Genomic DNA, 24,624 nt, shown 5'->3' with positions numbered 1-24,624 from the left:
GTGAACAATATAATCTCATCTCTAGTGAGATTACAATTGGATCATTGTTATAATCCTTTCGACCTACCTTTTGAAATAATTTAGTTTTCCTTTCACACTAGAAAGGAGGAGCAAATTTCAAGCTGAGGTGTGCTGGCAACAATGTAATCAGTATGCTCCCGTTCTGAATCCAAGGCAGCTAAAGTCCAATTAACAAGGTTTAAGATTAGAGTTAGATGATAATTTGACTCACCAAGCTACAGGGGTATCTGAAATACAAGTACTGTAAGTGTTTACCATATTTGGACTTTATAATTATTTGTGGTGATCTGCTTAAACACCCTAATCAAATCAGCTGGCAGACTGGTTGTGCTATGAATTAGATTAGATTTTTTAGATTAGATTAGATTACAGTGTGGAAACAGGCCCTTCGGCCCAACAAGTCCACACCGACCCGCCGAAGCAAAACCCACCCATACCCCTACATTTACCCCTTACCTAACACTATGGGCAATTTAGTATGGCCAATTCACCTGACCCTGCACATCTTTGGACTGTGGGAGGAAACCGGAGCACCCGGAGGAAACCCACGCAGACACGGGGAGAACGTGCAAACTCCACACAGTCAGTCGCCTGAGGCGGGAATTGAACCCGGGTCTCTGGCGCTGTGAGGCAGCAGTGCTAACCACTGTGCCACCGTGCCGCCCATAAGTGCAAGGTTATCCTGAAAATTTCTGTGGCGTGAATTCCACTCCGATGATATCTCATCCCCTCATGCAGTTTGAACAATTGGAATCTGAGTGCAAATTTATCAAATGCAATTGGTCATAAAGGGGACAGTCTCACCCAAAATCAATCAAAGGTGGTTGATGCCAGAAGTTGAAATGTCATTCTGATGAAATGGGAGAAGGTTCAGGTTTCAGAATTGAGACATATTTAGGTTGTTGACAAAACGTTATTGTGCATCAGATCCCCTGTAGATCATTGTGACAAAACGGTTTTGCTGTTGCCTTTGTGAGTAATGTTGGGAAATATTTGTCGTCTTTACTAATATATCTTAATTGAGTATGCTTACACCCTCAATGTTTTTCTTAACTTGATTAATGCTTAATTTTCTTCTCAGCCAGCATATTACAGATCTGGAAGTTCGACTAGTTTGTGTTCAACCGAGTGATTTGAATGTGAATCTTTTTAGTTGGAGTAATGTGACTGTAAGACATAGAATCAGAAATGGGCTTACCAGTAATCATTGCCACATTATATATATTTATTTTCTTTCAACCTGATGCTACCCTTAGCTTCTCTGGTTAACTATAGTTAATCCTTTTTTCTCATCTTCGTTATGAGCCATGAACTATTTTCTTAAACATTTACCATTGTTCCTCAACTGCTAAACTCCTTTCCCAGTCTACTCCAGCTGGCTCTGATTTCACATTCTGGATCAGTGGTGCTGGAAGAGCACAGCAATTCAGGCAGCATCAGAGGACAGGCAAAATCAGCCCATTCTATCTCATTCATTGTAATTGTCCATATTTAAGTTTAACACAATTATGACCGAAGTTTCTCCCTTTCAAATTGAATGCTATATTCTGCCATGTTCTAGTTACTGCTTTCTAGGGGATCTTTTTAACTGAAGTCATTTATTAAACCTCCTTCATTAAACATCACCAGATTCAAAATAGCCTGATCCTTGATTGGATCTACAACCTACTTTTTTTAGGAAACTGTCCCAAGTGCACTCTGTGAATTCTTCTTTGTGACTACCTCTATTAATCTGATTTTACCAGTCTACATAAAGATTAAAGTCACCCATGATTAATATACTGCCTTTTTCCCATACCTTTATTATCTCCCAATCTATTGTCTGTTCTCCTTTGTAGCTACTGTTAAGAGGCCTATAGACTACTGTCACTAGTGTCGTCTTTGCCTTGTTATTTATTACCTCCACCCTATGGATTCTGCATCATCTGATCAGAGATCATTTTTTTGCCATCAACTATTTCCATCCAGTACCAAAGCTACACCACCATCCTTTCCTCCACAAATGCTGCTCCCTTCCACTTCAATACTAGTGTCAGTGCCCCATAAACTGAAACCCATTCCACTCTCTTGAACATTTCAGCCATGCATTTAACTCATTGACTTTATTTTCTCTGTGCCAATTTGCTAGAGGCTCGGGTAGGAGCTCAGAAATTGTTACTTTGGAGATTCTGCTTTATAATTTACATCCTAACTGTTCAAATTCCTTCAGCAGAATCAACTTTTCTAATCCTATCAATGTCATTGGTACCAAAAAGGACAGCAACAACCAGATCCCTCCTGTCCCACTGCCAAGTTAATCTCCAGTCTTGAGAAGATGCCCTAAACTGGGGCACTGGGCAGTTAATGCAACTTTCCAGCCCTAATCTGCAAAGAGCAGTATGTATCCCTTAATTATACTGACCCCGACCACCATTATGTTCTTATTTTCTCCCATCAACTTGAAAGGCTCCCTTAACCTTTCTGCAGTTCCAGTCTCATCTATACAGCTTGCTAGAATCTTGTAACTGTTGGACAAATGCAGGTGATGAAACTCCTCAGGTATAACTCACTGGGGTCCCACACATGCCTCACCTGCAATAATGCCCTCCTATCCCTGATCACAGACAAAAGCGATTTACCTGGTCAAAAAGTCACATTCCCTGATATGATGCAATGTCTGCAGCTCAGACTAGAGCTCGTCAACTCTGATCTGAAGTTCCTCGAGCTGCGACCAGTTTAACTTGGATTTACCCTGGATTACTTTCGTGTCCAGCAGTGTCCACATACTGCCATAGCAACATATAGCTTGTCCTATTGTTGCTACATATTGATGTAATTTATAAATTAATTGGTCCAGATTTCTTTCTTTACACTTTAATAATGTTTAGTTTAAAAAGTCATCAATATCAATGTGCTACTTAATCAGGTGTTTCTTAAGAGAAAGGGAGAAAAAGCACTGGCGATCTAAAGATCCTTTTATTAAAGACTAGAAGTATTCATGAATCCTACTCACAAATCAGTTTCTTTCCCTGCATGAGTGTCACAGTGTCATTCATGATGGAACTCTGCCATTGGTCTTGCTGCAGGTAGTCCCGCTAATCCATGCCTTTTATCCTCTCCTACTTACTCTTAGAGTCATACAGCACAGAAACAAATCCTGTGGTCCAACTCGTCAATGCTACCCAAGTTTCCCAAACTAAATAGTCCCATTACCTGCATTTGGTCTATATCCCTCTGAACACTTCCTATTCCTGTACCTGTCCAAATGTCTTTTCAATGTACTAGCTATACCTGCAACTACCACTTCATCTGGCAATTCATTCCACATACCAACCACCTTCAGATCCCTTTTAAATCTTTCTCCTTTTATCTTAAAAATATGCCCTCCGGTTTGAACTTCGTCACCCTTTGCTATTCACCTTATCTGTGCCCTTTATGATTTTATAAACCTCTAAGTTGTTCAGGAGCATTTACCCCTTGCGCCAAGCCTTTAATATAGCACCTATGTCCCTTTTTTTCTTCCTAAAATCTCACTTGAACAAAATTCCCAGTTCACTCACCACCTTTTTTCTAATTCAAATGAAGACTTCTTCATGCTGACAATGCACCTTATTGACCGAGTAGGGTGCTGCAGAGTTGAAGATGAATTGAACAAGGAAATATCTTGCATTATTTGGCTCTTTTAACATAACAAAACATTCTTAGGTGCTTCATTGCATTATAAATTAATTATGATACCAAGGTGAATGTCTGAATCTTAACAAACTCTTTTGGAGTGAAATCTGGATCTGAGGCTGTGTTGCCTGTCAAGATCCTACAGAGCCATGTTCTAATTGCCTGGGAAATTTAATCTTCCAGTGAACTGATTTGCAGAACTCTCCACAAAATTCTGCAACCCTGAGATCAGGATTGGAAAGGTTAGCTGGGTGGTTTGCACTCACTTGGATATTTGCCCTGTAATTAGCCCTCTGGTCTAAATGAGAGATTAACCAGTATAATTGAACTGAGTACCATAACCTAACCCTACCAACTGCAAACTGACCATATTATTTCTGATCTTATTACTCTTCCCTCAGGGCAATACTTTATGTAGCCCAGTTTATCCCAAAAGACCCAAATACCCTGACCAGGCTCAACAATCCTCTTTACTCAAATACCTGCTCCCCTCCCCACCCCACCCAGACACCCACTTGCTTGCTCAAGACTTCGACCTTTAACATTTTGTCTAAACATAGTGACGACTGTTATAAAAATGAGACATCTCCTCTGTGGACCATTAGGTTAAATGACCACAGATTTGGCCATTGATGTTGGTTTTAAGGAGTTTGTTGAAGGATGAGAGCGAATTAGTGGTGCAGAGGTCTAGGAAAGAAGTACCAGTGTTTGGAACCTTGACAACCGAAGGCATGGCCACCAATGGTGGAGAATTAAGTTAGAATGTCCAAGAGGCCAGAATTGGTTAAGTGTGGGTATGTTGGAGATTTGTGAAGCTGGAGGAGCTACCTGAGCTAGAAAGCACCCAGGCCATGCAGGGATTTGGGGGAAAATGGATTAATGTATCAAAGTCAAGGTATTCCTTCACTGGGAGCCACTATATATCAGCAAGCATAGAGGCTGATAGGGGAACAGGATTGCTGAGAGATTGGATCGAGACAGCAGACCTTAGTTAATGCAGTGTAGAATATAGTAGACCAACCAGGAGTACAGTGGAAAAGTTGACTTTGAAGTTAAAGAAGGAAGGAACAAGAGTTTCAGAAGCAGATTCACTAAGATAGAGGGTAACTTAACAATTTTCCTAAGACTGAAATAAGCGGTTTTAGTGATCGTCTCTATGATGTTGGCGGCCCAACTCTGGTCATATGTGACAATAATGTTATGACCACATTGGCTGAGTGTCAGTTTGTTGCCAGGGAAGGACTGGAGTTGGTCTCTAAAAAATGAGGTGGGTCCAAAAGTATTGGGAAGACTGAAATCAATATTTAATTGGAAGAAATTTCTGCTCATCCCATCCTGGACCTCAGATGAAAAAAATTTAGAAACAGAACCTCGAGTTGAACACAAAATGGGACATTACCAACCAAAACCTTGTTGCTTGTTTTGTTGCAGTTGTGTGGTGCCTATTTTAATTGCAGCTTTCATTGTCTTTGTCCTTCCTGTGCTCAATATCTGCATGCATGGTATTGTTGACTGTTTAGTGAATGTTCAGTTTATCATTTAATGCACAAAATAATCTTGCTACATTTTCTATGTAATATGAATTAGATGCAACAACTTTTCTGAAATTGTGTATCAGTTAAACTGTTGTTTTTCTACAGTATTTGATGGTTTCTCTGTGTCAAACAGATATTTGTTACTTGTGAATTTCAACCTCTATGTTACCAATTGTTAGTTACATTATCAGCCTCCAATTCAAAATTGGTTAAATTGGCTTTTGATACATAGAACATAGAACAATACAGCACAGAACAGGCCCTTCGGCCCACGATGTTGTGCCAAACATTTGTCCTAGCTTACGCACCTATCCATGTACCTATCCAATTGCCGCTTAAAGGTCACCAATGATTCTGACTCTGCCACTCCCACAGGCAGCGCATTCCATGCCCCCACCATTCTCTGGGTAAAGAACCTACATCCTGACATCCCCCCCATACCTTCCACCCTTCACCTTAAATTTATGTCCCCTTGTAACATACTGTTGTACCCGGGGAAAAAGTCTCTGACTGTCTACTCTATCTATTCCCCTGATCATCTTATAAACCTCTATCAAGTCACCCCTCATCCTTCGCCGTTCCAATGAGAAAAGGCCTAGCACTCTCAACCTATCCTCGTCCGACCTATTCTCCATTCCAGGCAACATCCTGGTAAATCTCCTCTGCACCCTCTCCAAAGTTTCCACATCTTTCCTAAAATGAGGCGACCAGAACTGCACACAGTACTCCAAATGTGGCCTTACCAAGGTCCTGTACAGCTGCAACACCACCTCACGACTCTTGAATTCAATCCCTCTGCTAATGAACGCTAATACACCATAGATCTTCTTACAAGCTCTATCCACCTGAGTGGCAACTTTCAAAGAGCTATGAACATAGACCCCAAGATCCCTCTGCTCCTCCACCTTACTAAGAACCCCACCGTTAACCCTGTATTCCGCATTCTTATTTGTCCTTCCAAAATGGACAACCTCACACTTGACAGGGTTGAACTCCATCTGCCACTCCTCAGCCCAGCTCTGCATCATATCTAAGTCCTTTTGCAGCCGACAACAGCCCTCCTCACTATCCACAACTCCACAAATCTTCGTATCGTCTGCAAATTTACTGACCCACCCTTCGACTCCCTCTTCCAAGTCATTGATAAAAATTACAAACAGCAGAGGACCCAGATCTGATCCCTGCGGAACTCCACTTGTAACTGGGCTCCAGGCTGAATATTTACCATCTACCACCACTCTCTGACTTCGACCGGTTAGCCAATTCTCTATCCAACTGGCCAAATTTCCCACTATCCCATGCCTCCTGACTTTCCGCATAAGCCTACCATGGGGAACCTTATAAAATGCCTTACTAAAATCCATGAACACTACATCCACTGCTCTACCCTCATCCACATGCTTGGTCACCTCCTCAAAGAATTCAATAAAACTTGTAAGGCAAGACCTACCCCTCACAAATCCGTGCTGGCTGTCCCTAATCAAGCAATGTCTTTCCAGATACTCATAAATCCTATCCCTCAGTACCCTTTCCATTACTTTGCCTACCACCGAAGTAAGACTAACTGGCCTGTAATTCCCGGGGTTATCCCTATTCCCTTTTTTGAACAGGGGCACAACATTCGCCACTCTCCAGTCCCCTGGTACCACCCCCGTTGACAGTGAAGACAAAAAGATCTCTGCAATTTCCTCTCTTGCTTCCCACATAATCCTAGGATATATCCCGTCAGACCCGGGGGACTTGTCTATCCTCAAGTTTTTCAAAATGCCCAACGCATCTTCCTTCCTAACAAGTATCTCCTCGAGCTTACCAGTCTGTTTCATACTCTCCTCTTCAACAATACGGTCCCCCTCATTTGTAAATACTGAAGAAAAGTACTCATTCAAGACCTCTCCTATCTCTTCCGACTCAATACACAGTCTCCCACTACTGTCCTTGATCGGACCTACCCTCGTTTTCATCATTCTCATGTTTCTCACATATGCATAAAAGGCCTTGGGGTTATCCTTGATCCTACCCGCCAAAGATTTTTCATGCCCTCTCTTAGCTCTCCTAATCCCTTTCTTCAGCTCCCTCCTGGCTATCCTGTATCCCTCCAACGCTCTCTCTGAACCTTGTTTCCTCAACCTTATGTAAGCCTCCTTCTCCCTCTTTACAAGACATTCAACCTCCCTCGTCAACCAAGGTTCCCTCACACGACCATCTCTTTCCTGCCTGACAGGTACATACATATCAAGGACATGTCGTATCTGTTCCTTGAAAAAGTTCCACATTTCAACGACATCCTTCCCTGACAGCCTATGCTCCCAACTTATGCTCCTCAGATCTTGTCTTGCAGCATCGTATTTACCCTTCCCCCAATTGTAAAACCTACCCTGTTACACGCACCTATCTCTCTCCATAACCAAGGTGAAAGTCACAGAATTGTGGTCACCATCACCAAAATGCTCACCCACTAACAAGCCCATCACTTGTCCCGGTTCGTTACCAAGTACCAAATCCAACATGACCTCCCCTCTGGTTGGACAATATACATACTGAGTTAGAAAAGCTTCCTGGACACACTGCACAAACACCGTCCCGTCCAATCTACTTGATCTAAAGAGCTTCCAATCAATATTTGGGAAGTTGAAATCGCCCATGACTACTACCCTGTGGCTTCTGCACCTTTCCAAAATCTTTTTCCCAATCTGTTTCTCCACATCTCTGCTGTTATTGGGGGGCCTATAGTAAACACCCAACAAGGTGACTGTTCCTTTCCTATTTCTGACTTCAGCCCATACTACCTCCAAAGGCAGATCCCCCTCGAACTGCCTTTCTACAGCCGTTATACCATTTCTAATTAGCAGCGCCACCCCCCTTTCTTTTTTAACCACCCTCCCTAATCTTACTGAAACATCTGTAACCAGGAACCTCCAACAACCATTCCTGTCCCTCTTCTATCCACATTTCTGTGATGGCCACAACATCGTAGGCCCAAGTACCGATCCACGCCTTAAGTTCACCCACCTTATTTCTGATACTCCTTGCGTTGAAGTATACACACTTGAACCCATCTCTGTGTCCGCAAGTATTCCCTGTCAGTGCTACCATCTCCACAGCCTCCCTACATTCTTGGACATCCTGAAAAACAGCTAACCTACTTGCTGGACTACAAGTCTGGATCCCATCCCCCTGCCAAATTAGTTTAAACCTTCCCCCCCCCCCCCCCCCCCCGAAGAGTTCTAGCAAACCTACCTCCCAGGATATTGGTGCCCTTCTGGTTCAGGTACAACCCGTCCTGCTTGTACAGGTTCCACCTTCCCCAGAATGCAATTGTCCAAATACCTGAAGCCCTCCCTCCTACACCATCCTTGCAGCCACGTGTTCAACTGCACTCTCTCCCTATTCCTTGCCTCACTGTCACGTGGCACCGACAACAATCCAGAGACGACGACTCTGTCCGTCCTAGCTTTTATCTTCCAGCCTAATTCCCTGAGCTCCTGAATGACCTCCCCACCCCTCTTCCTACCTATGTCATTGGTGCCAATGTGCACCACGACTTCTGGCTGCACACCCTCCCCCTTAAGGATTCTGAAGACACGGTCCGAGACGTTTCGGATCCGGGCACCCGGGAGGCAACAAACCATCCGAGAGTCTCGCCATTGTCCACAGAACCGCCTGTCTGTCCCTCTAACTATAGAGTCTCCTATAACTAGCATTCTCCTCCTCTCCCCCTTTCCCTTCTGAGCCTCAGAACTGGACCTCGTGCCAGAGACCCGGTCACTGTAGTTTACCCCTGCTAGGCCGTCCCCCCCAACAGTACCCAAAGCGGTATACTTATTGTTGAGGGGAACGACCCACAGGGGATCCCTGCACTGCCTGCTTCCTCCCCTTCCCACCTCTAACTGTTACCGAGCTACCTCTGTTCTCTGGCGTAACTATGTCCCTGTAGCTTCTATCCATCACCCTCTCAGCCTCTCGAATAATCCTCAGTTCATCCAACTCCAACTCCAGTTCCCTAACGCGGTCTGTGAGGAGCTTGAGCTGGCCGCACTTCCTGCAGATGAAGTCGGCAGGAGCATCAGTGGTCACCCCCACCTCAAACATACCTTATGAGACACTTTGTTAAAGTTACAAAAAAAAGTCGAATATGTTTCCTGTTAAAATGTATATAAAGGCCAACCATTTTACCTTGAAATTAAAGATGCAAATACTTCCTATCCTTGAATTAATCCAGACTATAATTTAAAAATTATTTAAGTTCAGAGCACTTAAGATTGGTTTTTGAAAACTTGTACTACAGTTAGAATCTGAAAGCATCAGAGAGAACAGGTACAACTGCAAAGAATCAGAATAGTAAAAAAACATTATTTATTCAATGTTAATCTTATGATTTTTGTCTGGTTCATAAGCCTGTTGCTAAGCAAGGTGTAATTGAACACTGGTAAAGGTGTAGAAATATTGATTATTTGAGTTTTATGTCATTGTCTGATGTGTGCTGCATTGATGATTCTTCCTGGCTTCCTTTCAGAGTCTCAAAGAAGGACTTACTGTTCAACAGAGGTTTCATCTATTTGAAAATAAGGAGACAAAAGAATTTTAAGAGCTCCTTTGCATGTTCAAGACCAGCACCTTGTCCCTGCAGAAAATTGCAGCTCAAAGATGACTCTGTGAGCTTTGGGTTGCTGCAGCTGTGATAAAGAAGCTGTATTTTAAACAAAGCAAATACATCCCCACACACCTAATTTCCCTTAGATTATTATTGTGAAGTTCTAGCATTTACTTTAAGCTCCATGCACTGCAGAATATTCTTATTGCAATCTCTAACTGTAAATACTACATAGGGATTGGCTTCTTTGTTTCGATGTTTGGGGTTCTTGACCCTCACAAAGTCTGTAAAGCTGATTTATATACACTGCTGTATAAGCTACTGTGTAAACAAAATGGGAAATCCTTTTTAGAGAAAAAAGTATGGAAGACACTACTTGTATATAACCCCGAGAAGGGATGCTTGTGTATTTTCAATTTTGTTTTTTGGACTGAAAGTTGAAGCTTGATCTGGATGTTGAATACTTGGAGCAGAAGGTACAAGTTAGAGTGTCCCATTTTACCAGTCTGCAAAGTACTCTTCAGCACCTCCCACACAAAACAAATCTTATTAAAATTGTCACAACCTTCCATAATAATTGTTTTGCGTTTTTTTTGTAAGCCCATTAACTAGGGCTGTAACTGAACTTTGAAACTTTTAAAACTTTTTAGATAGATTTGGCTGTGATTTTGAAGCTTTATTCATTTTGATACTGTTGCTCATGCCATTTCTACAGCCATTGGTGAGGAACATATATCCCATATTACAGTGAAAATTGTAAAGGAACTGCCAGCATATGACAGAAATATAAGCAAACAACATGTACTGTTAATCTTTAATTGACACTGATCTATATTCAGACTTTAAACCAGAAGCCTAACTGATCTGTCTTTTGGTGAGCACTTGCTATTCCTTATTCTTCTAGCACTGTTTGTTCCTGTGCATAACAAGTACACCAAGAGTTTCATTGTATTCCGTGCAGTACTCAAGTGACTTTTTATAATGTTAACATGAAGTAAAAACATTGAAAACTGAGTGATTACCAGATGACAAGGCAAGTGAAAAATAAGATTGCAATTTGACCATTTGTGTAGTTACAAATGTAATTTTGTCGAAAAAACCTGAACAAAAAAAATGGATCTCTTCAAGTTCACCTTTTAACAGTAACCAGTGCTTCAAAGAAGAATCCACTGCAGATAAATGCAAGTTACAGTAGCTGATTTATTCGGTACTAATGACATGTTGTTTGAGTAAATGTGCTTACACTACCTTGAAAACTATAAGCTGGAGTGATGTGAAGGAGTGTGTTTGTCATTTTGATAGTTTCATATTCCAGTTTTTCTCATTAGCCCACCAAAAAGATCCTGTTTCTCAGAAAATATAAAACAACAGGATCTGAAAATGTTGGAACTTTTTTGTTGCCCAGTATGTGCAGAAGGGGTGTCATCTTGCTGTATGTGAGAGTGTGAGGAGATGTTATTGAGTAACTTCATAGCTTCTGCCAGTGGCAGGCCCCTGTATTTATTTAAATGTGCTGAATTTGCTCCCCTTCCCAATAATAAAAACTGCTGTCTGTGATTGTAAATACACAGTAAATACCACATCACCAAAACTTTGCATATGTTAGCAATAAAATATTTTTGCACCATGTCTGAATGTTGTTTGTGAGCATTCATCTGCTTTTTAAAAAAAACCTAGAATACTGAACAGAAGTTAAAAGGATTGAATTATTGATTCAGTGAAATTTGGTGTCATATTAGGACTGTGCACTGGTTTTTCACCTGTTAGGTGCAAGTTTGAATTTAAAATGGGGCACATGCATCACTGCTGCATTAAACCTTATCCACACTACTGTTGAGCTTCGGTCCCTCAGATATATTGTTCCTATCAATTGTACAAAAGGTATTTCTATCCTTGTGTATCTATCCAGAATAATTTCTGCTCCCATTGCAGTATCTACACCCACCACTCCGCTTAGATATTCATTCTGACTGTTCATCATTGTATAAGTGGGTGCACTAGCATAATGATTGTTACTGGACTAATGATCCAAATAAAGCAGCTCAGATCTTACCATGGAAACAGGAGAACTTCAGTTCAGTATATTAGATTAATCTGGAATTTTAAAAAAATGTCTCAGTAAATGGTAACCATGAAACTACTGGATTGTCATTTGAAAAAAATCTTTAGTGAACTAATTGCTCTTTATGGGAGGAAATTTGCTCTGTTTCCTGTGTATCAAGCCTATATGTGACTCTAGGCCATAGGAATGTGATTAATTCTTATCTGATCTCTGAAATGGCCCAGCAAGCTGCTCAGTTTTATTCAGAAAAGCAGATCACCACCACCCTTAATGAGTGGCATTTTAAAACATAAAATGCTCATACAAAAGTAAAATACTGCAAATGAAATAAAACAAAATGCTAGAAGTACTTGGCAGGTCTGGCAGTATCTATAGACAGAGAAAAGGGGCTAACAGTTCAGATCAATGACCTTTTGTGGGTGCTGCTGGAAGAGTTTTTCCCCATGTCATTCTGAAGCATTGTTGAATCTGTGACCCTTAACTGTTTCCCACATGTTTAATTTAATATTGTTTTCAAAATTAACTTTTCCCACACCGCTAGCTATCATATGTCTCTATGCTCTTTCTTTTACTGTTGAAAAGCTCAGAAATCTTAATTCCGACACTGTCACCATGGTTCAGTCTTGTGGCTCTTTACTGTGCATTTTACTGTCTCATTGTGGCCTCTGCAAAGCACTGGATAGTTTTATCATGCATTCCCCAGCTTGGATTCTATGTCTTGGTTATATAACTTTTGTCATTTAGTTATCTGTTCTTCCTTCCTATGTACATGACTTTACATTAGTCCATATTATATGTATTTTTTTGTCCTGCCTCACATTTTTGTTTGTTTTATTCTGTAATTTCATGACCGACCTTCAATTGTCCTGGTAGGACATCGTTTGCAATTTTAAGCATTGCATTTTGGCATCCAAGACTTATAGAAATAACAGTGAACCTTCCTGCTTCAAACGCACTGCTTTTGCCCTACTGTCTATTGCTGAAATCCTCCTCTATTTCCATCTTCAGATTATTTCATACTCCATAAACTACAGTTCATCCAAATGTCTCTTATCCATGCAAGTCCTGCTTATCTATCAGTTCTGAGCTCTGACCTATGTTGGCTCACAATCCTACAATAGCTGAAATTTAGAATCATCACTTATGTTTTGGTCCTTGTGGCTTTCCAATTGTGAGCTAAAATTTTCAGCACTGCAACTCCATGTTTTCTACCTGCGTTTTATGCATCCGTGAGATGTGGGCATCACTGGTTGAGTTAGCATTTACTCCCTGTCCCTAGTTTTGCTTTGAGAAGTTGATGGTGAGCTGCAGCTTTGAACCACTGCAGTCCATTTATTGTAGGAATACCCACAATGGTTTCAGGGAGGCAGTGCTAGGATTTTGATCTAGTGACAGTAAAGGAACGGTGAAATATTTGCCAAATTAGTTGTGTGGTTTACAGGGGAATTTGCAAATGGTGAATTCATATGTATCTACTGCCCTTGTCCTTCTAGATGGTAGTGATTGAGTTTAGAAGCTGCTGTTTCAGGAGCCTTGGTGAATCTCTGTAGTGGACCTCCTAGATGGTAAATACTGTTGCTACTAAGTGTTGCTCCTGTTCCTGTTCACGTGTAACCTGTCCAGCTTGTACAGTTCTCAGCTTCTCCAGAAACAGTCTCAATGTCTCTGGAATCTAAAGCCCCCCTTCATGCAAGATCTCCAGCCATGCATTCATCTGCTATGACTCCAGTTACTTTTCCAAGGTAGTTCTTAGTTTGTTCAAATGATTCTTTTGGGAAAAATAGTCTCAAAGTTCTGTGCCACCAAACTATTGTTTGAAAGTGGGATGGCTCATGGTCATGCAACAACAGAAGATGACAGTGCAGTTACAGTATTGTTTAAAAGTAAACTAGCTAGATAATCCATCTCTCTAGCCACCAGGGTAAAAAAAAATGGAGTTAAATTACAAAAATATAAGTGCTTCACAGGAGCTTTATCAGTTAATCATTGAGTCTCAAGGTGATAGCAGGATCTGTGGTCAAAAGCTTATTCGGAGGTTGGGGGTTTTAAGTGTTTTAAAGGAAGAAAGATGTTGAGAGTTTAAACTATAAAGTATCTCTACATCAATTTCAAACCTACTAGTATATCCACTCTACAGTTCAGGATAACACCTGCAGATTTTGATTTGTTTTCTTATTATGATCTTGACACAAATCAAATTTTAAAGTGATTGTTTGGGATGCAATGAGTTATAAATAATATCATTTTCAGATTCTGATTTGAATTGTCTCTTGAGAGCTTATGGCATATTTTAATTCTAAATTGCTGATGGTCCACATAAGGACTTTGTCAGTATGAAAACGGTGCTTGCTGCTCTACACACAGAAAACTAATGGAAACAACTATATATGCAGGCATAGTTTCACCAACTGGCACGACAAGGCAGCTCCCTCATTTCAAATATTTGCTGCTTTGGAAAATGTAGGGGGTGATGGACTCTCAGGGGAATACGGCATCTACAGCCAAGTTTCTGGTGTTGAGACGGGCTGTAATGTAATGAGTGGTACATTGTGTTCCAAGCAATTGATTGTGATAGGGAGCTCTCTAGTCAGAGGCACAGACACACATTTCTGTGGCCAGCAGCGAAAAGATCAGAATGGTTGTTGTCTCCCTGGTGCCAGGATCAAGGATATCTCAAGAGAGGGTGCCGAATGTTCTCAAAAGGGAGAGGGACCAGCAAGAGGTCATTGTACACATTGGAACTAACAACATAGGAAGGGAAAAGGATGAGATTCTGAAGGGAGAATGTAGTAAGCTAGGCAGGAATTTTAAAAGGAGGTCCTCAAGGGTAGTAATATCTGGATTAGTCCCAATGCTACAAACTAGCGAGGGTAGGAATAGGAGCAGAGAGCATGCATGGCTGAGGAGCTGGTGCAGGTGAGAACAGTTCACATTTTTTGGATCATTGGAATCTCTTCTGGGGTAGAAGTGACCTGTACAAGGAGGATGGATTGTACCTGAATTGGGAGGGGGTCAAATCTACTGTCTTGGAGATTTGCTAGAGCTGCTCAGGAGGATTTAAACTACTGAGGGGGGGAAGTGGTGGTGTGGTGAGACCCAGACAGATAGTGAGGAAAGAGATCAATCTTAGACTGATACAGTTGGAAAAGGGAATTAATCAAATGGTCAAGGCAGACAGGAACAAAACAGAGAGCAAGGCAGGACTGACAAACTGCATTTACTTCAATGCAAGTGGCCTAACATGGAAGGCAGATGAATTCAGGGCGTGGTTAGGAACATGGGATTGGGATATCGTACCAATTACAGAGATGTGGCTCAGGGACGAACAGGACTGGCAGTAATGTGTCAGGATACAAATGCTATAGGAAGGGGACGAGAGAGGAGGGGAAGTGGCATTTTTGATAAAGGATAGCATTACTGCTGTATTTTGGAGGGATATTCCTGGGAATATATCAGGGAGGTTATTTGGGTGGAACTGAGAAATAAAGAAGGGATGAGTACCGTCTTGGGATTGTATTATAGACCCTGTCATTGTCAGTGGGAAATTGAGAAGCAAATTTGTAAGGAGATTTCCGTTATCTGTAAGAATAATAGGGTGGTTATGGTAGGGAATTTTAACTTTCTAAACATAGACTGGGACTGCCATAGTGTTATGGGTTTAGATGGAGAAGAATTAAGTGTGTACAAAAAAAAATTCTGATTCAGTATGTGGATGTACCTATTGGAGAAGGTGCAAAACTTGACCTAGCCTTGAGAAATAAGGCAGGGCAGGTGACTGAGGTGTCAGTGGGGGAGCACTTTGGGGCCAGTGACCATAATTCTATTAGTTTTAAAATAGTGATGGCAAAGGATAGACTGGATCTAAAAGTTTCAGTTTTAAATTGGAGGAAGGCTAATTTTGGCAGTATCAGGCAAGAACTTTCAAAAGTTGATGAGGGACAGATTTTTTTTAGTTTAGATTAGATTCCCTACAGTGTGGAAACAGGCCCTTCAGCCCAACAAGTCCACACTGACCCTCTGAAGAGCAACCCACCCGCCTCTGACTAATGCACCCAACACTATGGGCAATTTAACATGGCCAATTCACCTGGCCTGCACATCTTTGGACTGTGGGAGGAAACCGGAGCACCCGGAGGAAACCCACGCAGACACAGGGAGAATGTGCAAACTCCACACAGGCAGTCACCTGAGGATGGGATTGAACCTAGGACCCTGATGCTGTGATGCAGCAGTGCTAACCACTGAGGACAGATGTTTGCAATTAGAGATGACTGGTAAATGGGAAGTCTTCAAGAAAGTGATAACGAGTCCAGAGGCACTATGTTCCTGCTGGGTGAAAGGAAAGGCTGGTAGCTGCAGGGAATGGTGGATGACGAGAGAAATTGAAATTTTGGTTAAGTAAAAGAAGGAAGCATATGTCAGGTATAGACAGCAAAGATCGAGTAAGTTCTTAGAGTATAAAGGTAGTGGGAGTATACTTAAGAGGGAAATCAGGAGGGCAAAAAGGGGCCATCAGATAGCTTTGGCAAATAGGGTTAAGGAGAATCCAAAAGGGTTTTTATAAATATATTAAGGACAAAAGGGTAACGAGGGAGAGAATAGGGCCCCTCAAAGATCAGCAAGGCAGTCTATGTGTGGAACCGCAGGAGATGGGGAATACGAAACAAGTATTTTGCATCAGTGTTTTTACTGTGAAGAAGGATGTGGTAGATACAGAATGTGGGAAATAGATGGTGACATCTTGAAGAATGTCCATATTACAGAGGAGGTGGTGCTGGATGTCTTAACACACAAAAATGGGTAAATCCCCAGGACCTGATCAGGTGTATCATAGACCTCTGTGGGAAGCTAGGCAAGTATTGCTGGGTCCCTTGCTGAGATATTGTACCATTGATAGTCACAGGTGAGGTACTGGCAGACTGGAGATTGGCTAACATGGTGCCACTATTTAAGAAAGCTGGTAAGGAAAAGCCAGGGAACTATAGACCGGTGAGCCTGACACCAGTGCTGGGCAAGTTGTTGGTGGGAATTCTGAGGGACAGGATTGCATTTGGAAAAGTAAGGACTGATTAGGGATAGTCAACATGGTTTTATGTGTGGGAAATCATGTCTCATGAACTCGATTGAGTTTTTTAAAGAAGTAAAAGAGGATTGATGGCAGAGCAGTGGACCTTCTCTATCTGGACATCAGTAAGGCAGTCTAAAATGTTCCTCATGATAGACTGGTTAGCAAGGTTAGGTTTCATGGAATACATGGAGAACTAGCCATTTGGATAAAGAACTGGCTCGATGGTAGAAGACAGAGGGTGATGATGCAGGTTGCTTTTCAGTCTGGGGTCCTATAACTGATGGTGTGCCACAAGGATCAGTGCTGGGTCCACTACTTTTCATCATTTATATAATTGATTTGGATGTGAACGTAGAAGATATAGTTAGTAACTTTGCAGGTGACACCAAAATTGGAGGTGTAGTGGACAGCAAAGAAAGTTACTTCAGAATACAACAGGATCTTGATCAGATGGGCCAATGGATCGAGGAGTGGCAGATGGAGTTTAATTCAGGTAAATGTAAGGTGCTGCATTACGGGAAAGCAAATCAGAACAGGACTATACACTTAATGGTAAGGTCCTCGGAACAAAAAGACCTTGACATGCAGGTAGATAGGATAGTGAAGAAGTTGTTTGGTATGCTTTATAGGTTAGAGCATTGAGTCTTGGAGTTGGGAGGTCATGTTGTGGCTGTACAGGATGTTGGTTAGGCCACATTTGGAATATTGCATGCAAATCTGGTCGTCTTATCGGAAGGATGTTATGGAACTTGAAAGGTTTCAGAAAATACTTCCCAGGATGATTCCAAGGTTGGAGGATTTAAGCTAAAGGGAGAGGCTGAACAGGTTGGGGCTGTTTTCCCTGGAGCATCTGAGGCTGAGGGGTGACCTTCTATAGGTTTATAAAATTATGAGGGGTATGGAAAGGATAAGTAGACAAGGTCTTTTCCCTGGGGTGGGGGAGTCCAGAACTAGAGGGGATAGGTTTAGGATGAGACGGGAAAGAGATAAAAGGGACCTAAGGGGCAACTGTTTCACACAGAGGGTGGTGTGTGTATGGAATGAACTGCCAGACGAAGTGATGGAAGCTGGTACAATTACAACATTTAAAAGACATCTGGTTAGTTATATGAATAGGAAGGGTTTGCGGGGATATGGGCCAAATGCTGGCAAATGGGACTAGATTGGGTTAGGATATCTGATTGGCATGGATGAGTTGGACCGAAGGGTCTGTTTCTATGCTTAACATCTCTATGACTCTGATAACTTTTGTACATATTCACATGATGTCGGTTTCATTCTGGTTAAATAGAGAAATTATTTCACATTTGTATTAATGCCCAAGAGGCACGAAGAAAGAATGAAAGTACAGAGCTGTTAGAAAGTAGTTCTGTAATATTAAACTGGAGGTGCATAAGAAGAAAAATAACATGGAAAAGGGAAACAAAATATAACATTGTAACCAAATTTGGTTTAGCTCATGTATTTAATAGTGCAGTTACAGAGCTGTAAATACATTACATTTGCATTGACCAGAACCCATGAGGCTACAGTAAAGGTACTTTTCCTTTCCTCCACTTCTCCCTCTCTTTTTGTCAGTTTCTCTCTCCTCTTCCCCCAGCCCCCAAACCTTCCATAATCGCCTAGCATTGATTTTTGTTTTGGATGGGCTTTGTCCACAGGTTCTATTTGAATTCAACAGATGTTATTCATGTGAACCCACAAACAATATCTTGAACAGGCCAATCCTGTTCTCAGTTACTGTCAGTAGTCACTTTCTAGGATGTATTATTGGAATGGGAATGCTGACTGAATTTTCTCATTAATAAAGCAGTACCTAGTTCTACTGTTAAAAATCACACCACACCAGGTTATAGTCCAACGGGTTTATTTAGAAGTACTGGCTTTCAGAGTGCTGCTCTGTCATCAGATAACTAGTGGAGCAGGATCATAAGATACTGAAGTTATAGCAGAAGATCACAGTATTGCTGTTAAGTCTTTCATCTTTTAAAAAGGGTTGCAGGTTTTGGTTCATTAAGATGTAAATCCAGAACTACTATTGTATCACATTCTCAAGATAGCTTAAGGTTTTATATTAAAAAAAAGTGACATCTCAGCTCAGACAATGTATTAAAGGTGTGTGAAGTAGGAATTTGTAAAATATTATATGGATTGACTGCCTGCAGATTGTGTGCTTTTTGAGCAACAATAGAACATATCTGCAAATACAATTCTGCAAATGCAAATTCACCCCATAGACGTGTGTGTGTGTGTGTGTATATGCCTTTAAGGGAGACCGCGTGTGAGTGCATGTGAGTGTGTGTGCTTGGTAGAGTAGGCGTGTGAGTGTGACAGTGTATAAGCCTGTGAGAAGGTGTGTGTGAGAGAGCATGTGTATGAGAAAGGGTCTATGTGAGTGTAGAATATGTGAGTATAGTGTAGTGGGGTCATGTGTAGTGTGACAGCTAGCACCTATAGTGCTTGACAACATTTTATAGTGCATGCCAACATTAGTTCCATTCTTCCTTAACCTGACGTGCAAGGGTTTGGGGTAATTTCAGTAGAAGTGGTTATTGAATGTCTCTGTTGACTCTGTCTGCACTTTACTTCCAGTCAGTGCATTCCAAGCCTGAAGCTATCGTATGGAAAGCATTTTCTCACATCACATTTGCAATGTTTGCACATCACTTCAAATCTGCTCTCTCATTTTCAATCTTTTTACAAGCAAGAACAGTTTCTACCTACCTATCCACCCCTTCATAGTTTTGACAACTTCAATCAGAGTGCCTCTTAGCCAAAGTGTCTCCCAGGAAAACTGTCCCAAATTCCAATTTATTTATAGCTAAAGTTTCTCACTCATGGAATCATTCTCCCAAACTTTTTCTGCTATGTTTCACATCCATTTCTTATAGTGTGGTATCAGAACTGTACACAATTCTCCAACTAAGGTTCAACAGGTTTTGCATAACCACCTTGTTCTTGTACTCTACACGCCTATTCATGAAGCTGTGAGGAGGATGTTGAGATGCATCTGAGGGGCTTGGACAAGATGTGTGAGTGGGCAGGTGCATGGCAGATGACAAGAGATATTGAAGTTTAGTCAAAAAGGAAAAAAACACACATGTAAAGTTTGGAAAACAGACAAGGCCCTTAGCTAACCCCAACCAAAGTTCAGAAGCTGCATCACCCAGAGTTCAGAAGCTGCAAGCCGTGCAAGTGGAAGAGCTCTACAGACACCAACTGAGCAATTCAAGTAACCCTTCAATGCTTCTTCAGTCAATTCAACTAATTCATTTAATAAAATTACAACACTAATTTTTTCAAATACACTACAGTTAAATAGATATTTAAATATCACACATGATTGTACAGCACTATACATTGTGCACAGAATTAGAATTGGCATGAAATGCTTTATATTTGATTTTTATAACAAAAAAAAAGCACCAGTAGAATTGAATGGTTTGTATCTACCAGCATTTGTAAACGCAGTCAAAAAGCAACTTATCTGCACATATAACTGCATGGAAACGAGAGCAGTTTAAATGCATCTACACTGCCAGACTGATGTGGAATGTGAGATGTCTATCCCCACTTTTTTTTGCTATTATTAAAAGCACAAATTATTTGACTTTCAAAACTGTCTTATTTATAATTTAAAGGTCTAAAGAAATCTTTCCAGCCCACTGCCCATTTTATCGAAACAAAATACAAAACCCAATGTAACAAAACGCACAAACATAATGTAGGCTGTTGTTCATGACAAATCTTTCTCTGCTAATTGAAGAGGGATGAAAGCTCTGTTAGGCTTCCAACATACATTGTATGATCTGTACTGTGAATGTACTGTTGGGATATATTCAAACAAAACCATCTTCATACTTTGAGCGATGAAATCATTTTTCTCCCAAAAGTTGCCATTGTGCATTCTAACTATTCACAAAATACATTTGCAGATAACACAAAGTGGGTGGATGAGGTGTGAGGAGAATGCTGAGATGCATCTGAGGGGCTTGGACAAGATGTGTAAGTGGGCAGGTGCATGGCAGATGACAAGAGATATTGAAGTTTAGTCAAAAAGGAAAAAAACATATGTAAGGTTTGGAAAACAGAAAACAGACAAGACCCTCAAGGCATCTATGGCAGATCATGGAATTTGAATTCAATAAGAATCTGGAATTAAGAGTTTGATGATGACCTGAATCCATTGTTGATTGTCAGAAAAAAAAACCCATTTGGTTCACTAATGTCCTTTAGGGAAGGAAATCTGCCATCCTTACATGGTCTGGCTTGTATGTGACTCCAAACCCACAGCAATGTGGTTGACACTTAATTGCCCTCTGGATAACTGGGGGTGGCCAATAAATGCTGGCCTAGTCAGCAATGCCCTCATCCCATCAGTGAATTGTTAAAAAATAAAGGAAATAGGAAAGCAAGTGGCAATAGACCTGACCCCACAGCTATTAAACAGAATGTCATCCTTTTTAACAGCACTTAAAAAATCAGGAGAATTAACAGGACAGACTTCCAAAATATGAAACCAGATGGATCTAACACACCATGCATCTGTGGATTACCAAAAATACACAAACCAGGGCCCCCCCTCCTCAGACCTATAATCTCCTGAACTGCTACACCAACATACAGACTCGCCAAAGAACTCCACAAACACCATGCAGTACCAACCTCATCAGCAAAGACAACACCATCAACAATATCCTAACTGGCATAAAATTCACAAAGGAGGAGAACAACAGCAGACTTCCATTCCTAGATGTAACAGTTAAACGTACAGTTAACGGAGAGCTTCAAACCATCGTCTACAGGGGAATAACACACATGGACCAAATACTTCACTTATGAGGCAATCATCCCAACACCCACAGACAGAGCTGCATTAAGACATTATTTCAATGAGCTACATCACACTGCAGCACCCAAGAACTACAAAAAGCAGAAGAATATCTATAAATTATTTTCAAGAAAAACAGGTACCCAATAAACACAATTCGCCAATTGCTCAGAAACAAACCCAAACAAGCAGACATAATGCAACCAAAAACTATAGCTGCATTACCTTACATCAAAGACTTCCAGACTACTTAGACTCCTTGACATCATGGTAGTCCACAAACCTACCAACACACTTAAACAGCAACTAATGAACCTAAAGATTCCAATAGATACTACCAGCAAAACTAACGCCATTTAAAATATACCCTGCAAGAACTGTAAAAGACACTACATCAGACAAGCTAGCAGGAAACTTGCCACCAGGATACATGAACACCAACTAGCTACCAAAAGATGTGACCCATTATCATTGTTTCATACATATAGACAAAGAAGAACACCACTTTGCCTGGGACAACACACATATCCTAGGACAGGCGAAACAAAGACACACGAGAATTCTTAGAGGCATGGCATTTCTAACCAGACCTCCATCAATAAACACATCTATTTAGATCCTATCGAACTTGCCTTGAGAAAAAAAGAACCGGAAATGACATCATTCATCTTAAGAAACCTGAGCTACAAATCTTCTCAAAAATTGCTAAATAAGTGTAAACTTACACAAGGAATTAGGAGAGCTAAAAGGGACCATGAAATGTCTTGACAAGTAAGATTAAGGAGAATCCCAAGGCACTTACATGGATTTTAGGAACAAATGTAACAGAGTGTAGCAGGGAAAAAAGGTAGGTCCTCTCAAGGACAAAGAGAATTTATGCATGGATCCAGAGGAAGTGGGTAAGGTCCATAATGATTGCTTCACATTGGCATTCACCAAGAAGAAGGACATGGATGTTGGTAAGATTTGGGAGTGATCTTTTGATATTCTGGGGCATGTCAATATTAAGGAAGAAGTGTTGGATGTCTCAAAAAACATTAAGGTAGGTTATCCCCCCATGCTTGATGAGATCTATGTCAAGTTCCGTCATGATTGGCTGGTCCAGAAGATCATGTCATGTGGGATGCATGATGCATTGATAAGTTAGATACAAAATTGGCTTGGTCATGGAAGAGAGAGGTGTTCCACAAGGATTAGCGCTGCAATCTCTTTAGTAATATGTATAAATGATTTGGCTGAAAATGTAGGTGGTCTGATTATTAAATTCACAGACATGAAAATTGAAGGAGCAAGGATAGGAGCAAGGTTGTGAAAGGGTACAGCATGACATAGATCATTTGGAAAGTTGGGTGGTGAAGTGACAGATGGTGTTTGATCTGAACAAATGTGAGGTGATGCAGTTTGGGAGGTCAGATGCAAGAGGAAAGTATACAGTAAATGGTTGGACCCTTAGGAGCATTGATATACAGTGAGATCTTGGGGTGCAAGTCCATATTTCCCTGGAAGTGGCAACACGTGGATAAGGTGGTAAAGAAGGCATGCCTTTATTTGTCAGGCCACTGATTATGAAAGTTGGCAAGCCATAAAAACTTTAGTTAGGCCACATTTGGAGTATTGGTAGTTCTGGTAGTCACATTATACAAAGAATGTGGAGGCTTTATAGAAAGGGTGTAAAAAAGGTTTACCAGGATGTTGCCTGGTTTGGAGCATATTAACTATAAGAGGTTGGACAAATTTAGATCATTTTCACTGACTGACATGTGGGAGGCTTTCAAATATGTGATAATGAATTCAGAGGCATTATGTTCCTGTTAGAGTGAAGGGTGAGGCTGGTAAGAGAAGGGAATAATTGATGAATAATGATATTGAGGTTCTAGTCAAGAATAAGAAAGAATCATATCTTAGATATAGACAACTGGGATCAAGTGAATCTTTTGAAGAGTATAACGAGTATGGGGCATTCTTTAGAAGGAAAACAGGAGGGCAAATAGGGGATATGAGATAGCTTTGGCAGAAAAGGACAATCCAAAGAGATTCTACAAGTATGTTCATTGCAAAAGAGCAATTGGAGAATAGGGCCCCTTAAAAATCAACAAGCTCATCTATGTGTTGAAGATCAGGTGGCGGGAGAGATATTAAATGAATATTCCTCATCAGTTTTTTTACTATGGAAAAAAATGGAGTTAGAGAACTCAGGGAAATAAATATTGATTTTTTGAAAACAGTTCATATTACAGAAGAGGGAGTGCTGGAAGTTTTAGAAAACGTAACGGTGGATAAATCTCTGGGACCTGATCAAGTGTATCCCAGGATGTTGTGGGGCGTTAGGGAGGAAATTACGAAGACCTAGCAGAAATATTTGTATCATCTATAACCGCAGGGTGGCTAATGTTGTGCCTTTATTTACAAAAAGCTGTAAGGGGCAGCCTGGGAACTGTGAATCTGTGACACGATATCAGTGGTGGGTAAGTTGTTGGAAGTGATTCTGAAAGATAGGATTTATATGCATTTGGAGAGGCAAGGACAGATTAGGGATAATCAGCATGGTTTTGTATAAGGGAAGGTGTGTCTCACAAATTTGACTAAGTTTATTGAGGAAGCAGCCAAAAGATTGATGAGGGCAGAGTGGTATTCATTGTTTACATTGACTTTAAGAAACCCTTGGAAGGTTCCGCATGGTAGACTAATCAGTAAAGTTAGATCACATGGGATTCAGGGTGAGCTTGTCAATTGGATACAAACTTGGCTTGACAGTAGGAGACGGTGGTGCTGGAGGCCTGTGACCCAGCCATGTTCCACAGGACCACCTTTGTTCATCATTTATACAAACAGTTTGGATGAGAATTTAGGAGGCATAGTTAG

The 24,624-nt window shown here is 41.0% G+C and overlaps 1 protein-coding gene across 1 annotated transcript in view; it reads left to right on the top strand.

Annotated features, from left to right (window-relative positions):
• The window catches only part of mpripb (myosin phosphatase Rho interacting protein b), a 333,783-nt gene extending 322,353 nt beyond the window's left edge, over nucleotides 1–11,430 (top strand). Inside the window, exon 22 of the mRNA XM_088000357.1 lies at nucleotides 9,724–11,430. Coding sequence (XP_087856483.1) covers nucleotides 9,724–9,795 — 72 coding nt within the window. The 3' untranslated portion in view covers nucleotides 9,796–11,430. The remainder of the gene's footprint in view (nucleotides 1–9,723) is intronic.
• Nucleotides 11,431–24,624: the final 13,194 nt, after the last annotated feature.

Source organism: Chiloscyllium plagiosum, unplaced genomic scaffold (assembly GCF_037043375.1).
Source record: "Chiloscyllium plagiosum isolate Xiang-an unplaced genomic scaffold, Cpla_swu_hap1 HiC_scaffold_25, whole genome shotgun sequence".
In the NCBI taxonomy this organism is placed as follows: domain Eukaryota; kingdom Metazoa; phylum Chordata; class Chondrichthyes; order Orectolobiformes; family Hemiscylliidae; genus Chiloscyllium; species Chiloscyllium plagiosum.
Note: the sequence above shows the minus strand (reverse complement) of the source record. Positions and strands in the feature narration are given on the sequence as shown.